Source organism: Muscardinus avellanarius, assembly GCF_963383645.1.
Source record: "Muscardinus avellanarius genome assembly, chromosome: 20".
NCBI classification, from domain to species: domain Eukaryota; kingdom Metazoa; phylum Chordata; class Mammalia; order Rodentia; family Gliridae; genus Muscardinus; species Muscardinus avellanarius.
Window position 1 is genome coordinate 35,162,557 of NC_137806.1, and position 27,915 is coordinate 35,190,471.

The 27,915-nt window shown below is 56.5% G+C and overlaps 1 protein-coding gene across 2 annotated transcripts; it reads right to left on the reverse strand.

Moving 5' to 3' along the window:
* Positions 1-559: 559 nt before the first annotated feature.
* Positions 560-27,915, reverse strand: TRIM67 (tripartite motif containing 67; the record flags this gene model as incomplete). Of its 2 annotated transcripts, none has more annotated exons than XM_080717035.1 (10): positions 560-625; positions 2,079-2,241; positions 4,582-4,885; positions 5,349-5,487; positions 6,395-6,540; positions 9,293-9,446; positions 10,847-10,957; positions 11,579-11,701; positions 14,026-14,121; positions 26,968-27,915. In XM_080717035.1, 10 exons carry the CDS (start codon positions 27,913-27,915, stop codon positions 560-562), a joined length of 2,250 nt encoding a protein of 749 aa, XP_080573161.1. The 2 variants fall into 2 exon arrangements, with proteins under 2 accessions (XP_080573161.1, XP_080573160.1); XM_080717034.1 differs by having other exon boundaries at positions 9,287-9,446.

The following is a 27,915-nucleotide window of genomic DNA, read 5'->3' on the forward strand; positions in this document are numbered from 1 at the left end:
CCGAGGAGGCAAAATCACAGGGCTGAGTCGGGGCTGCGGGTCTTCATACACTGAAGGCTCCAGGACCTAGCTGCTGAAGGACCACTTCTCCCAGCACAGTGGAGCACTGGCAGCACTGGTGGCTTCGGGCCAGGGAAGGAGTGAGGTCCCACCACGGAACCAGCACTTGGGCCCGCGGGGACATGGAGGCACCCCGGCTCCTCTCAGGACTCCAGTCTCAAAGCCGGCTTTTCTCTCTCCCCCCAGCAAAGAAGCCTTTGCACAGAGATCTCGGGACCGCAGGCAGCTGGAACCTGAAGGCCTGGAGAATGTCCCGGATGTCGAGCATCTGTAACACTGGGGGACGATGCCCAAGCACGCACCCCTGTCCACCGCCAACCGCGGCAGCCACGTCACGGCCCGCAGACCATCCCTGTGCCCCGCAGAGACCGTCTCATACATCCCCTGACTGCCACCGCGCCCAGCTTGCCCTCCTGGGCTGCCCAAGCCTAGCGAGGGCGATGCAGCGCTCGGCCGAGGATGCCTCCGTCTCAGCTGGCTGGACGGCGGGGCGGCCGGGCTAGTTGCCAGCCAGCTTTGGCTGCCCCGGGCTTGTTGGCACGTCCAATCCCGTGTACAAGGTGACCTGGGAGAGAAGATGGGCGGCTCAGGGAGGCTGCCAGGGACAGCACACAGCCCCTCGCCATGCCTGAGGCCGTCACATGCAACAGGCCAGCTCTGTTATGACTGGCCCGCCCGGCTCCCGGTTTGGCAGGAGTGGCGCTGAGCCCTGCTGCAGATGTTTTATCATGTATTTATTTATTTACTTATTTTTGTGGTACTGGGGATGGAATCCAGGGACATTCTACCTCCAAGCTTCGCCCCTATCCCTGATTTTTTTTTTTTTTTTTTTTTTTGGTGGGGTGGTACTGGGGTTCCTGGAAGCCCTTCTAACTCTGGGCTACACTCCCAGACCTTTTTTTTTTTTTTTTTTAGAAACAGGGTCTCGTGCCGGGCGTGGTGGTGCACGCTTGTAATCCCTGCGCTTGGGAGGCAGAGACAGGAGGATCGCGCAGGTTCGAAGTCAGCCACGCGCGCTGGCTTAGGAGACCCTGTTTCCAAATAAAAATGTAAAAATAGGTCTGGGAGTGTGGCCCGGAGGTAGAAGGGCTTCCAGGAACCCCAGTACCACCCCACCAAAAAAAAAAAAAAAAAGAAACAGGGTCTCTTAAACCAGCGAGGCTGGCTTCGAACCAGTGCGATCCTCCTGTCTCCGCCTCCCAAGCGCGGGGATTACGAGCATGCGCCACCACGCCCAGCCCTATCCCTGATTTTTATTCTTTATTTTGAAACAGGGCCTCACTAAGTAGCTGAGACTGGCTTGGCTGCAAACCTGCAATACTCCTTTACTGGGATTGCAGGCATGCGCCACCATGCCCAGCCAGATCTTTTTTTATTATTATTTATTCATTTATTTTTGCAGTACTGGGGATGGAAGCCAGGGACGTTCTACCTCCAAGCTACACCCCTAGCCCTAATTTTTATTCTTTATTTTGAAACAGGGCCTCACTGAGTAGCTGAGGCCTCATGTCTCAGCCTTTCGAGTATTGGGATTACAGGCGTGCGCTACCACGCCCGGCAGCACGCCGGCTCTCAGGGCTGTGCATGTCCACTGTCTTCCTGCTGCCCGCTTGCCTGTGACTCATGGCTGTCCTATGAACCCCATGGGCTGCCAGCGCAATCTCAGCTTACCCACCGCAAGTCCCTTTTGTAAAAGATCACTCATCGGCATTCAGGGTCATGGGCGCCACGAGGTAGGTCCCTCCCTGCCCACCCCAGGGGAGGAGGACTCTGCAAGCAGCCTAGGATGGAGCGCCGCGGCTCCTTACCCACCCTCTGCTCTCTCATGGTGCCCCCCCTACACGGTGTTACACTCCCAGGCCTGGGCCACCCTGGGCTTCCACTCAGCTGGAGTTCCTGCTCGTGCTGGTGACCCCTGTGGACCTATCCCAGCAGAAAGAACCGCCCCTAGGGTGTTCGAGGCAGCCGGCAGGCAGGCTCCTGCCCAGACGCTTCAACTCAAGCCTGTCTCGCGGTACCTGCACATTGCGGTTGAGGCTGAGGGCCGGCATGAAGACCCCGTCCACGTGGCTGAAGGCCGTGGGCCCTTGCTGCTGCCCGTTGATGAAGAAGGTCAGGGTGTGCTTGTTGAGGTCCAGCAGCACGCCAACAGTGGCCCCCTTGCACACGCCGCCTTCCGTCCTGGCAAGACAAGTACCAGCACCACCCTCACCACGCGGCCCGGGTTGGGATGGAGGCTGTGTCTCAGGAGCGTTACTTAAAGAATGCTGCAGACACCCCCACCTAAAAAACAACCGCCACAGGCGGCAGGGCGTGTCCTGCTGGGCGAGCCTTCTCTTACAGCGCACACACCCCAATGGCCCACACAAGAGGACTCTCCCCCAGGGGCCGGGCTTTCCAACGGTATCTGAGACCTATACGTCAGAGAATTAGGACTTGGATGGGCAGGTCCCGTCTGAAACTGTGCTGTGTGGACCAGAAGGGTAGAGAAGTCACCTCTAACCTGCCAATTAAATGAACTAAGCCTTGCCAGGCATGGTGGTGCACGCTTGTAATCCCCTCGCTTGGGAGGTGGAGACAGGACATCACACAGGTTCGAAGCCAGCCTCAGCAGGCTAAAGAGACCCTGTTTCCAAATAAAATATAAAATAGGTCTGGGAGTATAGCCCGGAGGTAGAAGGCCCCTGGGTTCCATCCCCAGTACCACCAAAAATAGAAAAAAAAAAAAAAAAAAAAAAAGAACTAAGCCTTTTCCGCGTTAGCTGAGTGAAGGCGCTCAGCTCTGTGGGAATGCAGACACACGGGCTCCGGGAAGGCCCTTCAGCTCACCTCCCCAGAACCATCCCAGGGGCCTTGAGAGGCAGCATGTGGCGGGGAGGGTGGCCCTCAGTCCTCTGAGTCACGGTCCCACGGAGGCCAGCAGCAGATGTGCAGAGCTGGGCGAGTGTCCAGGACGCTGCGTCCTGGGGTGGCGAGTCACCCTCCAGGTGGGGCACACTTGCCTACAAGGCCCTGGCTGCCCCTGCCTTGTCCCTACCCTTAGCTGAGGGCTGTACTTCGGGCAGAGATCTTGAGGGTCAGAAGGCTGGTGCAGGAGGGCTCAAGGGTGCTCCTTGAGTGGGTGAGGCGGGGTCCCCCAGGCAGGCAGTAGGAATTACCGCTGGGCTTCCTGCTGTTCCAGTGCTGACCACCAGGTGGCGCTATTGACCGTCTAAAGTTCCAGGAACTCTGACACAAACGTCAGCGCTGGGGTCAGCGGCAGCAGCTTCCTCTAGGATCGCTCACCTGTCCTGCTCCACACCTGAGATGGAGGGAGAGGTGCAAGCTCCCCATGCCTGCATGCCCGCTCTTTCTTCCTGTGTCTTTTTTGTGGTGCTGAGGATTGAGCCCAGCAGCAATCTACCTCTGAGCTATACCCCAAGCCCTGTTTTATTTTATTATTCTGAAACAGGGTCTCATTAAGTTGCAAAGGACCTCACTCAGTTGCTGAGGCTGTTCTTGAGCCTGTGATCCTCCTGTCTCAGCCTCCCAGGTGCTGGGATCTCAGGTGTGCACCACCGCCTGGTTCCCCATGCCCCACTTTTCCTTATGCCCCCCCACCCCACCCGGGGCACCAAGGGCCCAACAAGGCTCCCTGCCTGCCCTGCCAGGGCTCAGTCCTCGGATCCCACAGGACAGGGTTCTCTCGCGGCTGAGCCAGTGCCTGACCTTTCTAAACCCCTCTCATAATCTGCAAAATGGCAACTAGTTTTGGGAGGATTCCAGGAGGCTGGGTAGATCAGGGGCTTCCTGCAGCACTGGGCACAAAGCAATTCAGTAAGTGCCATCACTGTCACTGCACTGGTGAACAGCTGGTCTGGTGTCGCTTTGGCCTACGCAGGAAGACTTGGAGCTGGTGGATTTGGACTTGGCCCCACCGTGGGGAGGGGTGCAGGGGGCAGACAGCCCTCAGCGCCCTGCAGTGGCTGCAGAAGGACAGCGTGCCCGCCCCTGCCCGGGCGGGTCCTGAGGACCCTGAGGCAGGCTCCTGGCCAGAACTGCCCTGGCCGCTCTGGGAGAGAAGCTGGATCCCCCGCTGCCAGGACGGTGCCCAGGCTGTGAACAGGGGCCACAGGTGGACCCCGAGCAAGCGGGAGCCTCAAGGCCAGCTGTGCTGGAGCCTCAGTGGGTCGGCTCCTGGAGGGCCGTGGGGGGCCCACTCCAGGCCAGGGGCCAGCAGTGGCCATGGTATCTGCAACGCTCTGCAGAGACACAGGCTTGGCTCAAGGGATGGAAAGTGGAGATGAGCCAGGGGAGAGGCACAGCTGGAAACCCAGCACAAGGCTGCCTATGGCTGGCTGGTGCCTGGAGACCCGCCGGGCAGGGGCTGCTCCTCCCAGCTGGGCTGCAGGTGGGCGTCACCCCTCCCTGGACATCGCCAAAGCCACTGGAGCCGGAGACCAGCGCCTGCAAGCACCTCCCTCCTGCTGCCTGGCTCGGGGCACGCAGGCACGGGTGCGGGTGCGCCGCTGTGGGACGCACCTGTTGGTGTGGGAGTTGCAGTGCATGAACCAGCTGCGGTTGTTGTCCACATACATGGCCCAGGCCTTGTCATCTTTGCCCAGCATCATGTCCTTCGCCACGCTGGCCCTGGCCACCCCGAAGGCGGGGTCCGGGTGGTTGTCATACCGGTCCACGTGCAGCTCCCAGTAATGCACGCCCTTGGAGAAGGCAGCCGTGCCCAGCACCACCCGGTCGTCGTAACTGCTACAGGTGGCCGTCTGGTTGTCGTTGGATAAAATGATGTCACGGTGGCCAGAGTTGGGGTCGAACGTGAACCAGGCCACTGGGGAGGAAGGAGGTAAGAGGAGCGGGCTCAGGCATGGAATTCGCTGGCTGCACACACACATGCACGCACGCACACACACGCGTGCATATATACATACACATGTGCACACACGATCCCTGCTCTGTGTTCTCCAGGCTCCTGTGTTCAGACCCAGCCTTGCCAAGAAACAAGAGACACCCAGGCCGTCCAGCTCCAGAGCTAGGTGGCCTTTAGGGAGCCCCGCTCTCTGGCCCTTTCCAGACGCCCCTGATGGGGTCAGGACTGCGGGAGGACCCGTGGAGATGAGACCCCAAGGGCAGCCCTGTGTCTGCCAAGCCAGAAGCTCGGTCCTCTGTTGAGCAGCCCCAGGCAGCAGCCTTCGTCCTCACAAAGCCCAGGTTGTGAGCAGCAAGGCCTCTCCTCCTAAGTCCGGCCACAGCACGTGAGGGCGGACTCTGGCTCCGCGGAGCCCCGTGCTCACCATCGGAGGTCTGCAGGACCACAGTTTTGCTGTACGGCCCGACGCCAGAGGAGTTGAAAGCTTTGACCCTGGAGTTGTAGGTGCTGTTGAAGTGCAGCCCATCGATGGTGCACAGCGTCTCCTTGCCGACGTATACCTCCTGCAAGATCCAGGGCGCGCGTCAGGCCCCGGGTCTCTGGGGACCCCTCCTAGTGCGCAGTCTCTGGGCACACCTCATCCTCAAAAGTGCATCCTTACAGCCATTCCTTCATTCCTTCATTTGACCCCAGGGCCTTGCTCATGAGGTAGGTGCTCTACCATGAGCCACATCCCCAGCACAGTCTGGCCTAGAACTTACGCTCCTTCTGACTTGCCCAGAGTCACGAGGATGACGTGTGTGCCACTGTGCCCACCCCAGCAGATGTTTTGTGTGTGTGTGTGGTACTGAGGATGGAACCCAGGGGTATCCTACCTCCGATCTACACCTCCGGCCCTATGTTTTATTCTTTATTTTGAAACAGGGTCTCACTGAGTTGCAAAGGGCCTCACTAAGTAGCTGAGGCTGGCCATGAACCACGATCCTCCTGTCTCAGCCTCCCGAATGCTGGGATTACAAGTGTGCGCCCGACTTAACCAGCAGATATTTTTGAATAAGGAAAATTGCAATCAGCTTGGGCCAGGCCCTAGACCTTGTCCAAGCAGGCCAGGAACCCTTTCTCAAGCCTGGCTAGAGCCTCCCTGTGGAACGTGGATGCTAGGGGCCAGGCCTGCTGGGGGGAGCGGTGGAGCCTGCACACCAGGCTGGGGACAGACAAGAAGGAGATGCCCGCAGGCAGTGCCTGACCTCTCAGCCTCATGCCTGGTCAGCCCTTGCAGGAAAACCACCCTGTGTTCTCTGTGACAGACATCGCTGCTGCAGCGCCGGCCACACCCAGCCCAGGATCCGGAAGCCTCGTCTCCCACAGGCCTGGCCTGGCTAGCTCTCTTCCTCCTGTGACATCGGGGCTAACAGTGGCCCCGCGGACATCCTGCGCCTTAGGGCGCCCCAGATCTGCAGCAGGCCTCACCCGGAACTGGCCTCCGTCCCCGTCATCCAGCTCCAGGATGTAGCCGTCCACAGGGCTGTGGGTGAAGGGTGGCACCCTCCAGGCCAGCGTGACGCTATTGTTGCGCGTACAGCACTTCTCCAGCTGCAGCAGGGGCACCGGCGGCACTGTGGGAAAGACCTGGGTTAGCGCATGCACCCTCCTCCCGCAGCCCCACCCACTCCCAGGGCCCTGCCTGGAGGACAACAGGCCAAATCCACACCACCGCATCTCTGTGGGCTGGGGCCGGGGCGCACAGGTCTCAAAGGACTCTTGCCCCAAGCCTGTGGCCTGAGGATGCAGCTCCCCTCGCCCACCTGCCTGCAGAGCTGCGCGGGTGACTCGAGCCCACGAGGAGCAGGGGCGGGATCTCAGCGGAGTCTACACTGCACTGGTCTGCGTGGACCCCTGTGTGCGAGCCCAGGGGCATGCTACCTCTAGGCTAGACACCCAGGCCTATTTCAGTTTTTGTTTTGTTTTGTTCTTGTTTTGAAACAGGGCCTGCCTTACTAAGTCGCAGGGAGCCTTGCAAAGTTGCTGAAACTGGCCGTGAACCTGCGGTCCTCCTGTCTCAGCTTCCCAAGTGCTGGGATTATAGGTGTGTGCCACCATGCCCGTGTGAACCCTCTTGGCAGGGCCAGGACCAAGCAAGAGACACCTACAGGCTACATCTGGGGCTGGGAATGGAGGGTGCTGTCGTCTGGATCCTAAGTGTTCCCCGTAAGGCCCCATTGGTCCCCATGTGGGAGGCAGTGGAGCCTTTGGGAGGTGAGACTGGGTGGGAGGGAGTTAGGTCATAGGGCATGCCCTTGAAGGGGATTGTGGGGGTCCAGTCCCTTCCTCCTCCTGTCCTCAGCAACCTGGACATGAGGTGGGAGCCTCTGCTCCGTGACATGTAAGTCAGCACACACCACAGGCTGCCAAGGGGACAGGGACCTCCAGCTATGGCTGAAACCTCCCAAACTGTGAGCCAAACTAACCTTTCCTCTGTGTAAGTTGATGTATCCCAGGTGTTTGTTATAGTAACAGAATGCTGACTGGCACAAGCAGGGTGCAAAATGCGAAGACACGCTTACGCCTTTGGCTGGAAGCTTTCAAAGATCAGGGGACGAGACTTAGGCCGGCTCTCGTCCTAGGAACCGGGACTCACACCAGGAGCTCCCGGAGCTCTCGTCAGCTCAGAGGGGACAGTCTTTGTGAGTTCTATCTTGAGAGATTTCATTGACATGGTCTTCCTGACTTCCATTTTTATTTTTGGTATTGGAGGTTCAATACCAAAAGGGGCTATTTCAGCTCTCAGCTATGCCCCCAGCCCTCTTTTTTAAAAAAAATTTCAAACAGGGTTTTGCTAAGTTGCTGAGGGTCTAAGTTTCTGAGGCTGTCTTCAAACCTGTGATCTTCCTGTCTCAGCCATCCTAAGTACTAGGATTACAGGTATGCACCACCATGCCCAGCTCTGATCTTTTCACAAAAGAAAAACGGCAAGATTGGTCCTATAAAGCATCCCTCTTTCAATCTGGCTTCCAGAAGGAGCTCACGGCCATCCAGGGTCTGGCTGAGGGTCCCGCTGGTGAAATGCCCCACACCTGTAGAAATGACTACAGGTGTGCTTTCAGGTGCAGCCTGGCCACGCCCTGGGGGCAGCGGAACCCCCTCTTGCCCGACCCTCCCCGCTCAGCCCCAACCCTGCGGCCCCATGGGGCAGGAGCAGCAGGGCCAGCCATCCCTGGCTGCAGCCCCCCTGCCCCCCCATCCCAGCACTGCATCTCATTTACACCCGGGGCAGCTGGTGTTTCTAAACCTCACCCAGGCTGAGCTGCGCAGTGAGCCCGGGGGTGTGCAGGAGACCCGCTCTCCTGTTGGTTAGGAGAAAATGGCTGCATATTCTCAGGTCAAGACACAGTTCACACGTTCCAGCCTCGCTCCACAAAAACAAGGCCCCTGCGCTTTCCCTCCTGTCTGTACCTGGGCATCGCGGCTGGGGCGGCGTGGCGGTCTGGGCCCTCACTGGCTGCCTTGGCAACGGCGGGGTGTTGCAGACTCGGCCCTCCGCGGTGTGCCCCTTGGCTCCTAACGCAGCTCCTGCCACCCCCACCCCCACCCAGTTCATTCTGCTGTCATCCGGCCCACTCTTCTTGGGACGCAGACAACTTACTCCTGCCTCGGGCCCTTGGCACTTGCTCCCCTCTGCTCCTGAAACGCTCCCCTAGAGTGCTCCCTGTTCCTCCTCCACCGCTCCTCCTCCTCTTCATTTTTTCTTTTTTTCTTTCTTTTTTTTTTTTTGTGGTACTGAGGATGGAACCCAGGGGCATTCTACCTCCAAGCTATGCCTCCAACCCAATTTTTTATTCTTTATTTTGAAACAAGGTCTCACTGAGTTGCAGAGGGCCTCACTAAGTACTAGCTGAGGCTGTCCGCAAACCATGATCCTCCTGTCTCGGCCTCCCGAATGCTGGGATGACAAGTGTGCGCCACCCCGCCTGCTCTTTGTCTTGACGCGCACCCTGACATCTCCTGCCGCCCTTCCTCTTTTGGCTTACGGCACCTGCTGCTGTCCAGCATCACGGTAATGTCTATTTCTTTCTCTCTAATAGCGGCTCAGTCCCTAGAGGGAGTCTGCTGACTTGCTCCCTGCCGTAGCCCCACAAGCCGGGTACTCTGTAACTGTCTTTGGGCCAAAGAGCCAGCCTCGTCTGTGAACGGGAAGCTCAGGTTTGAACCGAGGACTCCGGCCGCGGCTCCCACGGCGACCCTGTGCCTCCGCGGCGCCCTAGCCTCAGCCCCGTGGCACCACACACCCCGGCCTCCCAGCGCCTCCTGGCCCTCAGACTGGGTGCCTCCCTGGGAGGCAGGACAGGGCCGACCGAGGCTCACCCCTACATTTCATCTGAATGAAGTCCAGCTGGTGGATGGCCTGCAGCAGCGGCTCACTGTCCAGGGTCAGGTCAAACTCCGCCGACACCTTCGGCTCCAGGGCGCCTTTGACCCACTGCTCCTGAGACACCTGCACGCGCTTGACCAGGGCGTCCGAGATCTAAAAGGGGAGTACCGAGGGGGGAAATGAGCAGCCGGTGGGGGGCTTCTGGGGTGTGCTCGACCATGCAGACAGAGGACCCCTGCCCACGCAGTGCTAGTATGCAAGGCGTACTGTATTGTGACGGTCATCATTCAAAAGTGTGGCCATGCTGCACGTGGTGGCGCACGCTTGTAATCCCCGCGCTTGGGAGGCGGAGACAGGAGGATCGCGCTGGTTCGGAGCCAGCCTCGCTGGCTTAAGAGACCGTTTCCAAATTAAAAAATATAAAATAGGTCTGGGAGTGTAGCCCAGAGGTAGAAGGGCTTCCAGGAACCCCAGTACCACCAAAAAAAAAAAAAAAAAAGTGTGGCCATGTTAATTTTTTTTTTTTTTTGGTGGTACTGGGGGTGGAACCCAGGGGCTTTCTACCTTCGGGCTACACTCCCAGACCTATTTTATATTTTATTTGGAAACAGGGTCTCACTAAGTTGCTGAGAGCCTCACTCAGTAGCTGAGGCTGGCTTTGAACTTGTGCGATCCTCCTGTCTCAGCCTCCCAAGCGCAGGGATTACAAGCGTGCACCACCACGCATGGCATCATGTTAAATATTAAGGAGCTTCAGCTATTGACGGAACTGGGTCAAGCCCTTCTGTGAAGTAGTGGTGCTTTTTTAAAAATATAGGCAAAGCCGTCACCCTTCTTTATACCTGTTTTGTAGTGCTACGCCAAGTGAGGCGTGCTGGTCTTTGTCCCAAGAGGCAAAGGAAGCACGCCCCATACCAGGGAGCTTGGAGCCTGCCCCGCCCCGTCCCCCACATCTCCTCTGAGCGTTTCTCCTGCTCTGGCTGCAAACTCCATTTGAGCCCGCAGCGCTGCTCTCCTGGGCTGAGAAGTTCTGCTGAGCAGACATTTATTTGCAAGCGTCCCCGGACAGCCATGATCTCATGCACCATTCTTGGGGAAAACCCACAGGATGCATCATTTCCCCCAGACCGAGGCTGAATCAGTTCCTGAGAGACGCCCAGGACCCTGTGTCAGCCCGAGGGTGGCACTGTCCCTGGCCGCGGCCACCGGGCAGGCTGGCAGGACGCAGGACACACCTGCAGGGAATGGGTTGCGCGGACCCTCTCCCACCTCCCTGTACAGTCTGCCCAGCTTGTTCAGCCCACCGTCCTTTCTCTCAGTGGGGAGGACATTAACGCTGACCCCTAGAGATTATGCTATTTCACCTCCTTGTTTAATGGACGGTTCAAAATCAGGGTTGCCGCAGTGGGTGAGGGTCCCCCGGGTGACAGCCCCAGGCCCTGGACTCACCGCACACAGCAGGCCGTGGGAGGACCTCGCCTGAGCCCGGGCAGGCCGGGGCGTGGCGCTAGGGCGAGGAGGAGGCCCTGCCATCCTGCCCCACCGCGGCTCACCTGCAGGAACCCCGAGGGGTCATTCTCCTTCATCACCTCCAGACAGTACTCCATAAGCCCCGTGGACTGGCGCAGTTTCAGCGTGCAGTGGTTGATCTGATCCCAAACCATCTGCAACAGAGACTCCCCTCAAGGACTGAGCTCGGAGGAGGAGCAGCAGCCAGAGGGCCGGAGCCCTGGCAGCTGCTGGACATTCCGCGTCCCCGGCTCCCTCCGTAGGGGTGACTGGGAACAAACGGCCCCCCTCCCACACAGCAAGCTGTCTGAACTCTGGACAGCGGCGCAGAGGAGGGCAGAACCTGGAACCCTGCCCGCGACCATGAGCCCAGGTCAGGTGACTCCCTGCCGGCGGCCACTTGCCCTGTACGCTCTGGCTCCCCGACTTTCCCTCCTTCTTCCCTTGGAAGTGATATTTTCTAGTTAGGCTAGGATGTCTGGGCTGCATGGGCTTCCTGGCCAGTGACAGCCCCTTGTCAGTCCCGCGTGTCCACAGCCACCTGCTTAACCGGAGCGCAGAGCTGGGAGGAGCGGGCCTACCATCCTGTCCCTGTGGAACTCTCCCTGGCATGACTGCCGACCACTGGTGCGTGAGATGTCAGAGGGGGCCTGCAGGCGGGGACGGACAGCGCAGGGCTGCCTCGCTCTGGAAGGGCACCGCCAGCTCAGCGGCTGGCCTACGACTGGCCGGCGTGCAGGGCGGGTGGGATTTCGAGCATGGCCGTGGGTCCCTACCTTCGACTTGTGCTCCCTCTCCTTGGTGACCTTGGTCAGCAGCTTGGCCTTCTGCCGGGTCAGCGCGTCGACCAGGGCGTCACACTGAGCCACCAGGCAGGCCTCGTAGTCCAGCCCATTTTCCTGGAGGAAGCGGACAGCTTTAGGGAGACAGCGCTGAAATCCAGCGAGTGTAAGAGCGGGGATGTCGTAGGGAGCTTGTCCCTGAGTTGGCCGCACAGCTGTTAGGTGGGAAGGATCTGCCTAGGAACCAGGGGAGGGTACTATGTAGCGCAGCACAGAGCCACGAGGGGGGCCGTTGGCAGACTTTCAAGCCTTGTTCCTAGAGCGTCTTCTTTTTTTTTGGGGGGGTACTGGAGATGGAACCCAGGGTTGTTCTGCCTCTGAGCTACACACCTAACCTTATTTTATTTTAAAACAGAGTCTTGCTAATTTGCTGAGGGCCTCACTAAGTTGCTGAACTGGCCTCAACCCGTGATCCTCCTGTCTCTCTCTCTCGGTCTCCGTACTGGGATTTCAGGTGTGCACCATGATGCTTGGTTTCCTACAGCATTTTTTTTTTTTTTTGGCAGTACTAGGGATGAAACCCAGGGGCATCCTACATCCGAGCTATTTTCTCATTCTTTATTTTTTGAAACAGGGCCTCACTAAGTAGCCGAGGCTGTCTGTGAACCGTGATCCTCCTGTCTTAGCCTCCCAAATGCTGGGATTACAGGCGTGCATCACCACACCCGGCTCTTCCTATAGCATCTGTGACGCTGTGGCCAGCTCTCGAGAGATGGTTAGGAGGGCAGGATCCAGGTTGTGTACTGCACAAGAACATGCGCGTGTCCCCCAGCACAGTTGCAGGGTGCTGAGCTTTAGGCGGGGGCCTCGGGAGGAGTTGGGCCGCTGGGAAGGGGCGTGGACTTGAGGGAAGCTGGGGACCCCAGCCCCCCTTTGGCTTCTCGGTCACTAAGCCGTGAGCGGCTTCCTCCGCCACACGGCTCCTTCCTTCCACCAGGACATTCTGTCTCTCCAAGCCCAAAGGCTCTGGAATTGAGCAGTATGGACTGAAATTGCTAAAACCGCAAACACAAATAAGCCTTTCTTCCTTCTAAGTTGATTCTGGCAGACATTTCTTCATAGAAACAGAGAGTGGTGACATCATCTTTATAGGCAGATGGGAATTCAAGGTCCTCAGTCCTTTTGTCTACACAGGAGGGATGGCCAGTGCTCAGGGCACCGTCCCTGCGCAGGCTCCATGGAGCGAGACTCGCCCTGCTCAGCCCACTCCCGGGCTCCATCCCGGACAGCAGGTGCTCAGTAAACACGAGGTATGTATCCTCTGGCTTGCTGACCCCACGGGCACCCCATACAGATGCCACCGCACAGGACCACAGGGCTGTGTCAGGCTGGATGACATTTCTCCTCTGGCTCTCTACCATCTTCCTTCTTTCCTTCCTTACTTCGTGTGTGTGTGTGTGTGTGTGTGTGTGTGTGTGTGTGTGTGTGTGTATGTATGTATTACTGGGGATTGAACCCAGGGTCATTCTACCTCTGAACGAGCAAAACCCCAGCCCTACTCTTAAAAATTTTAAGGGTCTTAGCCAGATGTAGCGAGGCATGCCTGTTATCCTTGTAGCTGGGAGGCCGACACAGGAAGATTGCAGGCTTAAGGCCAGCTTCAGCAACTTAGGGAGGCCCACTGCAACTTAGTGAGGTCCTGTTTTAAACTAAAAATAAAATAGGGATGGGAGTCTAGCTCAGAGATAGAATGCCCCTGGGTCCAACCCCAAGTGCCACAAAAGGAAGGAAGGAAGAGAGAGAGAGAGAAAAGAAAGGAAGGAAAAGAAAAAGGGTCGAAGTGGCTGAGTGTGGTGGTGCACACTTGTAATCCCAGCATTCGGGAGGTGTAGACAGGAGGATCCGGGTTTGAGGACAGCCTCAGCTACTTAGTGAGGACCTCTGCAACTCAGTTGAGACCTTGTTTCAAAATAAAGAATAAAACATAGGGCTGGGGGTGTAGCTCAGAGGTGGAATGCCCCTGGGTGCCATTCCCAGCGCACGCTTGTAATCCCCGCGCTTGGGAGGCAGAGACAGGAGGATGCGCAGGTTCGAAGCCAGCCTCACTGGCTTAAGAGACCCTGTTTCCAAATAAACATATAAAAAATAGGTGTCTGGGAGTGTAGCCCAGATGTTGAAGGGTTTCCAGGAACCCTAAGTAGTTGAGGTTAGCCTCTAGTCTGCAATCCTCTTGTCTGAGCCTCCCAAGTACTAGAATTCCAGGTGTGCACCACCGTGCTGGCTCCCTATGACTTCCTAACCAGTGTCATAGACTTCCATTCCCACACAGGTGTCCCGTGTGTCCATCAGCGGGGTGGCGCCTCCCACCCCTGCGGCTGCTCTTCAGGACACGGGGAGCGCCCACTCGTGTGCACCCGACTCTTCCGCCCTTCCCTGCTCACCTGGATCTGCTGCAGGATGCTCTTGAGCTGGACCAAAAACTCTTTGGCCTCTTTCGCCTTGTCTGAAATCCCGTTCAAGGCCTGGGATAGCTGGGCCTGGAAAAGACAGCACATGGAGAGAGGACGCTGGGCGTCGCAGGCGCACGGTGCGCCCTCCGTTGGGAAGGCCTGTGCTGGCGAGGGTGAGGGCCTGGCCCACGCACCCACATCTGTCCTCATTCATGATGAGCCCGCGCTGACTCCTGGGCCCTACAGCCCAGGCCGCTCTCCAGCCGTGCTCCGTGCCTCCATCTGGCCCCAGAGGGGCAGAGGCAAGAGCACCTGAGGCCTGGAGTGCACACAGCCCAGGACGAGATGGCAGCGGAGCCCCGGCGGGGTGCGGCCGGCTCTTCCTCGGCAGGTCTGTCCCCTATCGATGCTTAAGGATGTCCTGGACCCCAGGCCATGTCGCTCACCCTGCTCCGACAGGCAGGAGCCTTTTGAACTGGGGACACACCTGGCTGGGTGGACAGCAAGTGGCCTGTGGGCCTGAAAGTGGACTAGATTCTAAGTGCCAGGCCCAAAGGGTTAGGGCTTCAATGTATGAATTTTGGGGCTCACTCAAATTCAGGCTTGGTACTTCTTCTAACCTCTAGTGAGGTTTTTTGTTTGTTTGTTTGTTTGTTTTTGTGGACCTGGGCATGGAACCCTTCTACCTCTGGGCTACACTCCCAGACCTATTTTATATTTTTATTTGAAAACAAGGTCTCTTAAACCAGTGAGGCTGGCTTCGAACCTGCATGATCCTCCTGTCTCAGCCTCCGGAGCACGGGGATTACAAGCGTGCGCCACCACGCCCAGCATCTAGTGAGTATTTTGTTTTATACTAAAGATTGAACCTAGGGGGCATTCTACCTCCAAGCTATGCCCCCAGGTTTATTTTTTATTCTTTATTTTGAAACAGAGTCTCACTGAGTTGCAAAGGGCCTCACTAAGTAGCTGAGGCTGTCCACAAACCCAGATCCTTCTATCTCAGCCTCCCTAATGGTGGGATTACAAGCGTGCATCACTACACCTGCCTCTACCAACCGTTTTCTTTTCTTATTTTGCAACAGGTCTTGCTAAGTTGCTGAGGCTGGCCACAAACCCAGATCCTCCTGTCTCAGCCTCCCTAATGGTGGGATTACAAGCGTGCGCCACTACACCCGGCTCTACCAACCGTTTTCTTTTATTTTGCAACAGGTCTTGCCAAGTTGCTGGCCACAAACCTATAGTCCTCCTGTCTCCACCACTCACATACTGAGATTGTGGCAACGCACCACAGCGCCTGCTTCCGCGGTAGTTTATGAAAGATGTCTGCTGTCTTTGCATGTCTAGCCAGCTCTCTGCACCAACAAGGAACTCAAGCTCCCTGGCTGATGAGGTGGCAGAGCGATCGGTTGGCTACGAGGCAAGCCAAGAGAGTCCGTGTCGGTCCCAGCAGGCCTGCCACCGCCGCACCACCTCCCCAGAAGGGCTGGCAAGCTTGCTGGCGCCGGAGAGGCTGGGTGACTGAGGGCAGACAGTGACTGTTTGCCGAGCACCAGAGCCCGTGGCTGTGCCCAGCCTGCGCGAGCTTCCCGGCAGCCCGGCCTCCCAGGGAGTGCTGCCCTGCTTCCTGCTCGGCAAGGAGACGAGGCAGAGAGGCTGGGAAGGAGACCGTGACCTTGGGCACAGCCTCTCGTGGCTCAGCCCGGTGTCCACTCAGACTCATCCCCAAGTGCAGCCCACCCAGAGCCTGCTCTGGTGGACCCGGGTCTGCTGGCTTTGGGGGGCTCCAGAGGGGCAGCGTGGGGCCAGCAGCCGACCCACAGCACACACTTGGCTATTCTCTACCCTGGTCCTTTGTTTATGAAATGACTGTCCATCATTGCCGTGGCAATCCAGTCGCAGCTGGTTACTGTAGGGGCAAGGAGCCTGGGTTTGGAGTGAGGGACGGAGCTTCCTCCCTCGGCCACAGGCTCACAGTGCTCAGCCCTGGAGACCCTGGCCCCTTCTTTCGCAGGGACCACTGGGTGTTAGCCGAGGATGTGAACACTGCCCCTCTCTGGTTGGGAGGAGGAGCCGGAGCTGGCAGAGGGAAGGGGCTCAGCTCCCCCACCCCCGCCATGTGCATCAATCGCACCAACCCTGGGGTGGGGGTAGGAAACGCCCAGGCAGATGAAAGTTTGCTTTTGTGGTTGGATGGGTTTTAACCTGGGACACGAAGCTTCAGCTGGCAGCTCCCTGGTCCTCTGAGGTGAGAGTCGAGGCCTGCGGCATCTGGATTTATTATTTTTTATTTAATTAATTAATAATCTATTTAAACTTGTGATATTATATGGATAGTATTATATCACAGAAACTAAGCCAAAATCTGTGCATGGTGGCGGATGCTGGCATCTAGGTTTGGCCGGACAATTGCCTGGCCAGGTCCAGGTGGAGCCCGGCTGCCCTGCGCCCTGCCGTCCCAGCCACAGCTCTCCGCAGCCTCACACACTCAGAGCTGAGCCTGGCATCTTCTGGGCTGTGCTCACACTCCCAGGGTGCTGAGGTGCCTGGGGTGCGTCCAGGGCGAGACCTGAGACTCCACCTTCAAATCCAGGCTGTGTCCTGAGCAGGTTCTCGGCCTTTGTTCTGGAGTGACCGCTGCCCCCAACAGGTGGAAATAATAATAATAATAATAATAATAATAATAATAATAATAATAATAATAGCTGTCCCGGAGGGCTGGCCAGGCTAGCTTGCTATCTTTTCCTTCTTCTTTCTCTCCTTCCCTTTCTTATTTGTGTGTGTATGGGTTATTTTTGTTTGTTTGTTTTTTGGTATTAGAGATTGAACCCAGTAACATTCTACTACTGAGCTACAACTCCAGTCTTTTTTAGTTCGAAACAGTCTTGCTAGGGTGGCTGAGAAGAGTCTCACTAGATTGCTACGAGTCTCACTAGATTACTGAAGGCCTAAGTTGCTGAGGCTGGTCTTAAACCTGCAATCCTCCTGCCTTAGCCTCCCAAGTACTGGGATTACAGGCATGGGCCGCCATGCCCGGGGGGCTCTTACTTTAATCCTAAGTAAGTAATCCCAGCATTCCCTCAGTTTTTTTTTTTTTTTTTTTTTTTTGGTGGTACTGGGGTTCCTGGAAGCCCTTCTACCTCCGGGCTACACTCCCAGACCTATTTTTATATTTTTATTTGAAACAGGGTCTCTTAAGCCAGCATGGCTGGCTTCGAACCAGTGCGATCCTCCTGTCTCCGCCTCCCAAGCGCGGGGATTACAAGCGTGCGCCACCACGCCCGGCTCCCTCAGTCCTTTCTAGCTGTGCAGTCCAGGCCTACCCTCTGGAGTCTCTCTATGCCGCCCCTGGGCCCTCTTCTATTTTCAGCTCATGTCACCCCTGAGGTGATTCCCTAGTTGGCCACAGTCCCTGTAGAGGGGCCCTGAGGGCACCTGCTTTGTCTTGGTCGCTGAGCCCTGAGACTAGGCCGTCCAGTGCAGTGGAGGATATTCGACAGGGACCTTAGGAATGGTAGAGGCCGGCTTCTAGTCTTACCTATGAGCGAGTGTTTAGGATAATGTATAAACTAAAGAGTACAGAAATGTGTTAGCACGTTGCCAGCGGTGTCCGAAGGTGAAGCGCCTGCTGCTGCCCGAGCTCGGTCCTCTCACGCTCAGAACCGCTCAAGGCTTGCTGTGAACTTGTCCGGCATTTTATTTGATGACTCTAAAAGGGGTGGACATGGGTGAACTATTGTCCATGGGCCTGAAAGGCCTGGGGTTGAGACCCCTGTTGACCGCGGCGTCCAGTGATGCCTTTCAGTTACACCCACTCACATGGGGAGTATGGACCATGAGGAAAGCCCCCTCCCCTGCACCGCAAGCCCCTGTGAGACCAGCAAGGAGGCCCCATAGGGAGCAGCTCACCGCAGGCCAGGGCTCTGCGCCTGCCTCCCCTGGGTGGAGGCAGAGCCCCTTCGCCCCATGGAGTTTGCCCCCCCAAAGCACACACCAGGGAGGGCCCTGGCCTGCCAAGGTCTCCCAGGGCGCTCTCCCCTCCCACAAGCTCACTTTCCCACTCAGAGATGTCCTCCAAGGCTGCCTGTGAAGCAGGGCCCGCCCCCTTGCTCTGTGTCCAAGGCAGGTGGTCTCTGCCCTTCCACAAAACTGGGTTCCTTGGGCCACACTGATCTTACCCCACCAGCGTCATCTGCTGGGACGGTCTCCCTCTCCGACTTCGACTCTGCTGCCTGCCAATGCCGTCCATCTGCGAAGACCCCTCTGCGCGGCTCCCAAGCCCTGGCTGCCTCCCCGGCATGCAATGTGCTCTGAACTCCTCCCAGAGCTCCCAGCCTTGTCCCAGGGTGCCTCTACACCAGCCCCCTTCCACGGTGACTTCACCCCACCGGGCAGCACGGTGCTGGCACTCAGACACCCACCCTGTGCCAGTGGACAGCCTTTGCTCTGGGTCGAGTCTGGGCCTCAGGGTGCCCACATTCTGGGCATGACTACCATGGCCATGTGGCCACTCCTCGCCCGCCCGCATTCCAGGACACGCAGCCCCAGATGGCACCCGCACCTGCGTTCCCCAGCAGCCTGCAGACTGACCTGCTTTTCACGGCCCTGGGTGCTCGCTCTTTCTAGGTCAACTGCCACCACCGACCTGACCCATGTAGTCGCGCTCGAGGGAACTTCTGAGACCCCCTGGCACCTCTACCTGCAGACCAACAGGCTTCTACACGACCCTGTGCAGCCCATGGTGGCACCCCGTCCCGCTGGCAGAGAGCGGACTGTTGTCTATTCTTTCTGAACAGCCAGCTCCAGGCTCCAAGAACCAACCAGCAAAATACATACATAGAGCAGCCCAAACTGGGGCTCGGCTGCCCCTGCAAAGGCCGCAGCCACAGCCACGGCCGCAGGCCAGGCCACAGAGCAGACTCCCAGGCCAGGTCCTGGAGGAGGCCTTGGGGCAGACTCCTCCTCCAGGAAGGACTCTCCCAGGTCTAAAAATAAATCTAAATATTAGCTCAGTAGGGGAGGTCATCTCGATTTAAAAAGCTGTCCTCTTTCTTCTGCAACTGAAGGGAAAGCTAGAAATATCGTGAACACTGAACAAGGCTGAGGCTCAGCGAGCAGAGCCAGAGAGCGAGACCGGAAAAGCAGGCCGGCCGCCGCGGCCACGGCCACCTGGCGCAGCTGCTCCAGCAAGCAAGGTGCCTTTTTTTTTTTTTTTTTTTTTTTGTGGGACTGAGGATTTTGCCCAGAGGCATTCTACCTCTAAGCTACACCCCATCCCTATTTTCTTTTCTTTCTTTCTTTCTTTTTTTTTAATCTTTTTACTGTTCTGGGGATGGAACCCAAGAGCATTCTACCTCCAAGCGACACCTCCCACCCTATTTTTTATTCTTTATTTTGAAACAGGGTCTCACTGAGTTGCAAAGGGCTTCCCTAAGTAGCTGAGGCTGGCTGCAAACCACCATCCTCCGTAAATTGTGGAGGGCCTCACCAAGTTGCCGAAGCTGGTTGAGAACCCACGATCCTCCTGTCTCGGCCTCTCGAGTACTGGGATGACAAGCGTGTGCCACCATGCCCGGCGTATCTGTCTGTTTTTTAGGACAAGTACTATCCTTCACAATCAGAAAAAAACCAGCAATAAAACTCTGTTCATTTCTTTAAAAATCTGGTGTTAGTAAGATCTAACCGGAAACTCCACCCCGAACTCCGCTCAGCCATTCTTCATCTGGACGGTAGGGTCACCAGCTCCTTCCCGGGTACTCTGGCTCAGATATTTAAGCATCAGAATGATGTCCTGGCACAATGATGACATTTAACTCTCAATGAACAAAAGCTTCAATACATACAACTCCTTTTGGTGACTGTCCCAGGGGCTCAGGAGTAGGTCAAAAGGATAGAAAGAGCCAGGCGTGGGGACACAGGCCTGTAACCCTGAGACAGGAGCACCGCAGATTCACAATTAACCTCAGCAACTTAATGAGACCTCGCTTCAAGTTTAAAATAAATAAAATAAAATAAGGCTGCCGGTGCGGCTCAGAGGTAGAATGCCCCTGCGTTCCATCCCCAGTTCTACATAATAAAAATAAAAATAAATAAAATAGGGCTGGGGTATAGATCAGAGGTCAAATGCCCCTGGGTTCAATCCCCAGTATTCCCCCACACAGGAGCCCAGTGAAGACCCCTTCTAGCTGGAGGGGATGGAAGGAGCCCTTTCTCCCTGGGCTAGAAGCAGAGACTGTCCCAGGAGGGTGCCAGGAGAGGAACCCCATGGTGGGACCAGGGTGGGAAGTGAGAAGATGCCCCTGGGAGATGGGGAGGACTGCCCTGAGGCTTGACACAGCCTGGGAAAGAGTGGGCAGACGCGGGAGAGCGGGGTGGAAATTACCCAGACTAGAACACAGAGATCAAATAGAGGGATCAGAGAAAAAGAACAGCGTGTCCAGGATCTGCAAGACAAGATGACATCAAACACTCTACCATATGTGTCATTGATATCCCAAAAGGAATGGAGAGAGAGAGAGAGAGAGAGAGAGAGAGAGAGAGAGAGAGAGAGAGAGAAGAGAGAGAGGACCAAAATCATTGCACAAGTAAGAAAAGGCATTAAAGCAAAGCCCAAGGACTCGGAGGACCCAGCAGGACGTGGCCGCAAAGCTTCTCTCCATCTAGAAAAAAGAATTTTTTTTTTTTTGCAGGTTATTTTGAAACAGGGTCTCACTGAGTTGCAGAGGGCCTAAGTAGCTGAGGCTGTCTGCGAACCACGATCCTCTGGTCTCAGCCTCCCAAATGCTGGGATTACAAGCGGGCGCCACCATGGCCAGCTTAAGTTTACATTTCTACATCTAGAATTTGGATTTTAACAATAAGCCCTCATTGATAATAAATAGCTGCAAATATTTCAATCAGTACACCTAGGACCACCGTGTTGCTGGGGTGACAGCCTGGTTTTGCCATTCCTGTTGCCTTTTGGGGTGCTGGGGATTAAACCAGGGGCATTCCACAGCTGAGCTCTATCCCCAGCCTTATTATTATTATTATTATTATTATTATTATTATATTATTATTTATTATTATTTTTTTGCGGGTTTGGGGATAGAACCCAGGGACATTTGACCTCTGAGCTACACCCCCTGCCCTATTTTTTATTCTTTATTTTGAAACCAGGTCTCACTGAGTTGCAGAGGGCCTCACTAAGTAGCTGAGGCTGTCCGCAAACCGGGATCCTCCAGGTCTCAGCCTCCCAAATGCTGGGATTACAAGCGTGCACCACCATGCCTGGCTCTATTATTATTTTTTTAAACAGGGTCTCACTAAGTTGCTGAGAGCCTCACTAAGTAGCTGAGGCTGGCTTCAAACCTGTGAGATCCTCCTGTCTCCGCCTCCCAAGCATGGGAATTACAAGTATGCGCCCCTGGCCCCTATTATTTTTTTATTTTTATTTTTGGTGGTGCTGGGGTTCATGGAAGCCCTTCTACCTCCGGGATACACTCCCACGGGCTACACTCCTAGACCTATTTATTTTACCTTTTTTTTTTTTTTGGTGGTACTGGGGTTCCTGGAGGCCCTTCTACCTCTGGGCTACACTCCCAGACCTATTTTTACATTTTTTAAATTTGGAAACAGGGTTTCCTAAGCCAGCACGCGTGGCTGGCTTCAAACCTGCGTGATCCTCCTGTCTCTGCCTCCCAAGCGCAGGGATTACAAGCGTGCGCCACCACGCCCGGCTTTTTTTTTTTTTTTTTTTTTTTACCTTTTTATGTGGAAACAGGGTCTCTTAAGCCAGCAAGACTGGCTCCGAACCAGCCGCGATCCTCCTGTCTCTGCCTCCCAAGCGCAGGGATTACAAGCGTGCGCCACCATGCCCGGCAATTTTTTTATTTTTATTTTATGGTGATACTGAGGTTCCCGGAAACCCTTCTACCTCCGAGCTACACTCCCAGACCTATTTTTTATATTTTTTATTTGGAAACAGGGTCTCTTAAACCAGTGAGGCTGGGTTCAAACCTGCGCGATCCTCCTGTCTCCGCCCCACAAGCGCGGGGATTACAAGCGTGCGCCACCACGCCCGGCCTATTATTTTTTTTAAACAGGGTCTCACTACGTTGCAAAGGGTCTCACTAAATTGCTGAGGCTGGCCTCGAACCTGCAATCCTCTCTCAGCCTCCCAAGTACTGGGATGACAGGCGTGGCTCTGCAGAGCCTTTGTAATGGCGGAGGTCCTCCTCGTGCACCTGGAAAGCTTCTTTCACAAAGTAGGTCAGACAGGGCTCTGAGGAGCTCCATGCCCTTGGCGGAGCCTCAAGGCCTGCAGAGAACAGAAGTCCCGCCTTGGGAGTTGTCCAGGCCACGCCAGCCCTTGCTCCTGGGAGGTAATCCTGGGGCACCAGGGAGCTGTTCTTTAACCTCTTATGGTCCACGTGCCTCTCGAGAATTCCTGAAGAGGCACAGCCTGCATCCAGTAAACATGGCTTGGGAATCGGCCCAGTCTGTCTAAAGCAGGGCCAACCAGCTACGTCCGGCAGGTTGGGGTCCTCCCTGGCACAGAACTTCAGACACGGCTGATGTTCTGAGACATGCTAGGGGAACGGTACGCCCCTGTGACCTTCCCCCACGCTTCAGGAACAAAACACCCATAATCCAGTAGACCACAAGGCAGAGCCTCTTGTGAGAGGCCCTTCCTGGGATCTTTCTCAACACACAGGACTTTTCATGTTGGAAGTTTTTCGAGGTGGTTGATTCTCTTCCAGGAGGATCACGCAGAGTGCGTTTCGCCAGTACTGGAGACGGAACCCAGGGGCATTTTTCCTCCAAGTTACTATTTTATTCCTTATTTTGAAACAGGGTCTCACTAAGTTGCGGAGGGCCTAGCTAAGTAGCTATAAGTTGTGGAGGGCCTAGCTAAGTAGCTGAGGCTGGCCAAGAACCTGCGATCCTCCTGTCTCAGCCTCCCAAGTACTGGAATTACAAGCGTGAACCACCATGCCTGGCCCTATACTGCTTTTAAAGGGTGATAATTAACCTTGCCTCCAACAGACTTCAGAGTCACACACACTGGAGTCACTGATGAGCTGTGAACTCCGGTTCGAGTGGAGCTCTGGCAAGGGCTCCTCCAGCCTCAGGTCCCTCAGGAGGGGCAGCTTTGACATGGAGTCTGGGATTTTTAGAAAAGAAAAACTGCAAGGACTGTACGGCTTACTGACACACTTACGCCGTCGCAGTGGGACCCTGGTTATGTTTCAGCAGTAGCCTCTCCCATGGTTCGGGAGGTGGCCCAGGTTCTCACCACCAAAGCTGGACCGCGCACTCTCCTGTTTATCTAGGCTCTGGTCCCAGCCCCAGTGAGATGCTGGTAACGAGCACTCAGGAGCTTCCCTCCCGTGGAGAAACAGCAGCAGCGTGTCTGTGCGTGAACCCAAGTGTCCCAGAACCACCTCCCAGAGCCTCTGTGCGCACAGGAGGAGGCTGCAGACCCTGAGTGGCGGCGGCACTAGACACAATTCAGACGCCGCACCGCTGGATCCCAGAGGCGACACCACCCGCCCTGCTGAGCAGGCTCTCCGCTTCCTCTTCCCCCAGCCGGGCGACGCTAGTTGAGGACGGAGTTTTATTAAACAGTGGAGCAGTCGTCAGCAAGCCGAGGATGACCACTGAGGGACCCCACACAGCTTTGTGCTTCCAACCAGAGCTCGTCGCTCCAAATCGCTTTTCCACGAAAGACGCCTAATCCCTCCTCCAGTTGCCAAAAATCTCATCTCAGCCCCCTTGGTTTTCACCCTTCACTACTCTGAGCGCTTGAGTGGCAATACCCAAAATTAGGTTTTGGCCCTGTAGCTGTGAAAATCTCACAGCTTGTGAAATCTGAATGTGAGACTTCTTGTCTCGGTAATTGATCACAGCCTTTTTACCAGTGATTACTTCCAAAATGAGGTCTACTCAACGTAAAAGATGAAAGAAGCAGCTACAACTCCTGCAACACAAGCCTCAGAGCATCCTGTGAGCGAATCCAGCTCACTGCAACCCCACGCCGCTCACGGCAACTGCAGGCTCAGCGCCAGCAATAGCCGAATTCGCCGGCTCAGCGCCAGCAATAGCCGAATGCGCCGGCTCACGCTGTCTCAGGTAACCAAGCCAACGAGGTCAAAAGAAAACTCGGTGCTACTGCCCTGTGGCTTTCTGCAAGCCCACTGCTTTTAACTATTAGGACTATAAAATTACTATGTAACCCTTAAGGGGTTGGGTACTGTGCTCAGAGCTGAACATAGAGAATTATACTTATATAATTCTTATATAAACAAGAAGCCCATTGCTGTCAATGAGTTTAAAACAAAAATGGCAAGCCCGAGGTGGAAGCCAGGACTCTGGCACCCCAGCGCAGGGTTCCGCTAGAGGCTCGGCTGACGTCGGAGGCTGGCCGTTGTCTGGGGAGCAGCCCTTGGTGCTGAGGGGTGTCTAGCAGACTCCCGGGCCTCTGCTCACTAGATGCTAGCCCTAACTCCTAGGTTTCACAAACAAAAAAGGTTGGGAGGGGTTGGGGCAAGGGTTCCAATGGCCCACGGAGAGCGACTGCTTCTGAACTAGAGATCTGGCTTCTCATTCTCCTTCCTTGGATCTGTTTTGCAAATTTCCCTCTCCAGAGCTGGGCGTGGTGGGACACCCCTATCATCCCAGTACTTGGTAGGCTGAGCCAGGAGGACAGCGGGTTCGAGCCAGCCTCAGCGATTCAGCAAGGCTCTCGCTACTTAGGGAGATCTTGTTTGCAAATAAAAAATAAAATAGGGCTGGGGGTATAGCCTGGAGCATGCCCCTGGGTTCAAACCCCAGTAACATAAATAAGTAAGTAAATATTTTTTAAATCCCTCTCTAAGGTAGATTTCTAAAGAGTCGCCCTACGTGTTTTTTCTAATTTCTTTTATTTAACAATGACAAATCGCAATAACAACACATGCTGGCGGGAGCAGACAAGATGAGACGCAGTAACCACAGAGAGTAACCATACACCTTTTGTATATTTACAGACAAGTCTGTACAGGCAAGGTGGTGTCTCCTTTCTCTCTCCTTGCTTCTCCTTGTCAGTTTTCAGCTAAAAGATAGGTGGCCTTGGCAAACTGCTCTGCGTTCTAAGACACTCCTCCTCGATCTAAACACTTAATAAGCAGGGCATGGTGGCCTATGCCTGTAATCCCACTTGGGTGGCTGAGACAGGAGGATTGCAGGTTCAAGGCCAGCCTTAGTTAAAATAATAAAAGCAAAAAATAGGGCTGGGGGTGCAGTTCGAAGGTAAATATTCCTATGTTCAATCCCAGTACCCAAAGATAAAATAAAGCCATACAGTATCTCCTGGCAGTGGTCAGGAGACCTCTGGCCTCCCCTGGGATGAGCACTTACTGGACAGAGGACCCTGGCTGGCTGGCCTCTGCTGGCAGGCCCCGGGGCAGGGGACGCTACCTGCGCCCCAGTGCGTGGCCATGCCGACCATGAGCCCGCCGCACACTTGGGCCTTCTAGGGAAAACGGGATGACTATGAGAAGCATGGATGCAACCAGCCGCACTTTGGGGGACTGATAGGGCCCGCTGGATTCTGCTGGCTTCTTCCCTTTCTCCCAGTATCAGGAAGACACAGGGTCATGAGCAGGGGACCCTGGTCCTTTTCCTAAGAGGATCCCACGGCACAGGGGCAGCATCCCAGGCAAGAGACAGTGTATGGAAGTGTTCCTTCCTCCTCCTCCTCTCCCTTCTCCTCCTTCTCCTTCTCCTCCTTTTTTTTTTCTTCTTAGTACTGAGAATTAAACCCAGGGGTTTTCTTCCTATACCCCCAGCCCTTTAAATTTTTTCATTTTGAAAAAAAGTCTATGTAAGTTGCTGAGGCTGGCCTTTCACCTGTAATCCTCCTGTCTCAGCCTCCCACATACTGGGAGTACAGGCTAGTACCACCACACCCTGCAGAAAGGCTCCCTTTTCAAAAGGCACACACCCCAAAACTTCAACAGGGCCCCGGAGACACTGTACCAACAGTGGTAGGGAAGGACCAGCTGCCTATGGCTGGTAAGGGCGAGGGGTTTTCTGCCTGGGGTGGGGAAGAGCAGCCTCCTGAGTAAGAAGTGGTGGGTCCCATCAGCCGGAGCTGCGAGCCACTTAGGACCTGGAGAGCACCTTCCAGCCGGGGAGCACCGCCCAGCTTCCAGCAGCCAGGTGGTTTAAATTAGATGCACTTAAAACCAAAAGTAGCCGGGCGTGGTGGCGCACGCTTGTAATCCCCGCGCTTGGGAGGCAGAGACAGGAGGATCGCGCAGGTTCGAAGCCAGCCGCGCGCGCTGGCTTGGGAGACCCTGTTTCCAAAATAAAAATGCAAAAAAATAGGTCTGGGAGTGTAGCCCGGAGGTAGAAGGGCTTCCAGGAACCCCAGTACTACCAAAAAAAAAAAAAAAAAAAAAAACCCAAAAGTAATAGCCAGGCGTGGTGGCGCACACTTGTAATCACAGCACTCGGAAGGCTGAGGCAGGAGGATCGCAGTCCACAGCCAGCCTCAGCTACTTAGTGAGGCCCTGTGCAACTCGGGGAGACCCTGTTTCAAAATAAAGAATAAAAAATCGGGCTGGGGTGTAGCTCGTAGGTAGAATGCCCCTGGGTTCCATCCCCAATACTGCAAAAAATGAAAAATAAATTCTTTTCCAAGAGGGAGGAGGGCTCCTGGCTGCCTCGGTCCCTGGCCCCACGGGGAGTGAGCCCTAGGGAGTCAGAACCCTGTTCCTGCGCTGGGGCCCCTGTGTCCCCTCACAGGCCAGGGCTCAGCCAGTCTTTCCCGCGTCCTCTGTCTGCAGTGCCCAGCTCAGGGTACCAGTCAAGTCCCTGGCTTAGGGAATGAAGCGGGCGATTCTGGGGCCCTGTGGCCACCCCGCGGCGACTCCCGGGGGTGGGGGAGCACCCCCCGCGGCGGCTCACCTTGTGCTGTTTCCACGTGGCCCCCAGCGGCTTCACCTCGTGCTTGGCGTGGCGCCCCTCCTCCAGGCACAGGTAGCACACGGGGCTGCGGCAGCTCGCGCAGTACATGCTGTAGTTCTCCAAGTCGTGCTCGGGACAGGTGGGGAACTTGCGCGCGCCCCCCGGGCTCTTGCAGCCGCCGGCGGCGGCGCCGGGGGCCGGGGCCGCGCTGGCCGGAGCAGCGGCAGCCTCGGGGGGCGCGGGCGGCGGCGGCGGCTGCACCAGCCGGTGCTTGGCGAAGGGGCCCCGGGACGGGTGGCACTTGACCTGGCAGGCGGCGCAGTAGAGCACGTCGCACTGCTCGCAGAGCGTGGCCGCCGGCTCGGGCGGGGTGCGGTCGCACAGCTGGCAGATGGCGACGGGGGCCGCGGCGGGGGCCCCGGGCGCGGCCCCGCGGCCCTGCTGGTAGCGCTGCACGATGGCCTCCAGCAGCCGGTTGCGCTGGAAGCCGCGCAGGCCGCGGTGGTCCAGGGAGGCGCTGCGGTGGCACTGCGGGCACGTGATGGAGCTGGAGGCGCAGGGGGCCAGCGAGGAGCACGCGGCGCCCCGGGCCGCGGCGGCGGAGGCGCCGGGCGGCGCGGGCACCATGGGCAGCACGCGCACCCCGTTGGGCGACTTGAGGCTGGGCGTGTAGGAGCCGTAGCCGCTGTCCGTCTCGCTGTACAGGCTCAGCTTGTCCGCGTGGTCCCCGCCGCCGCAGGCCGCGGCCGCCGCAGGCTCGGGGTCCGCAGGGGGCGCGGCGGCGCCGGCCCGGGAGAGCAGCAGCGGCGGGGACAGGTGCTGCTCGCCGTCCGGGGTCTGCACGGCGATGGTGCGGGCGCACGGCAGGCAGACATTGTGCGAGCAGGGCAGGATGATGGGCTCGCGGAACAGGGAGCCGCACACCGGGCACTTGAGCTCCTCCTCCAT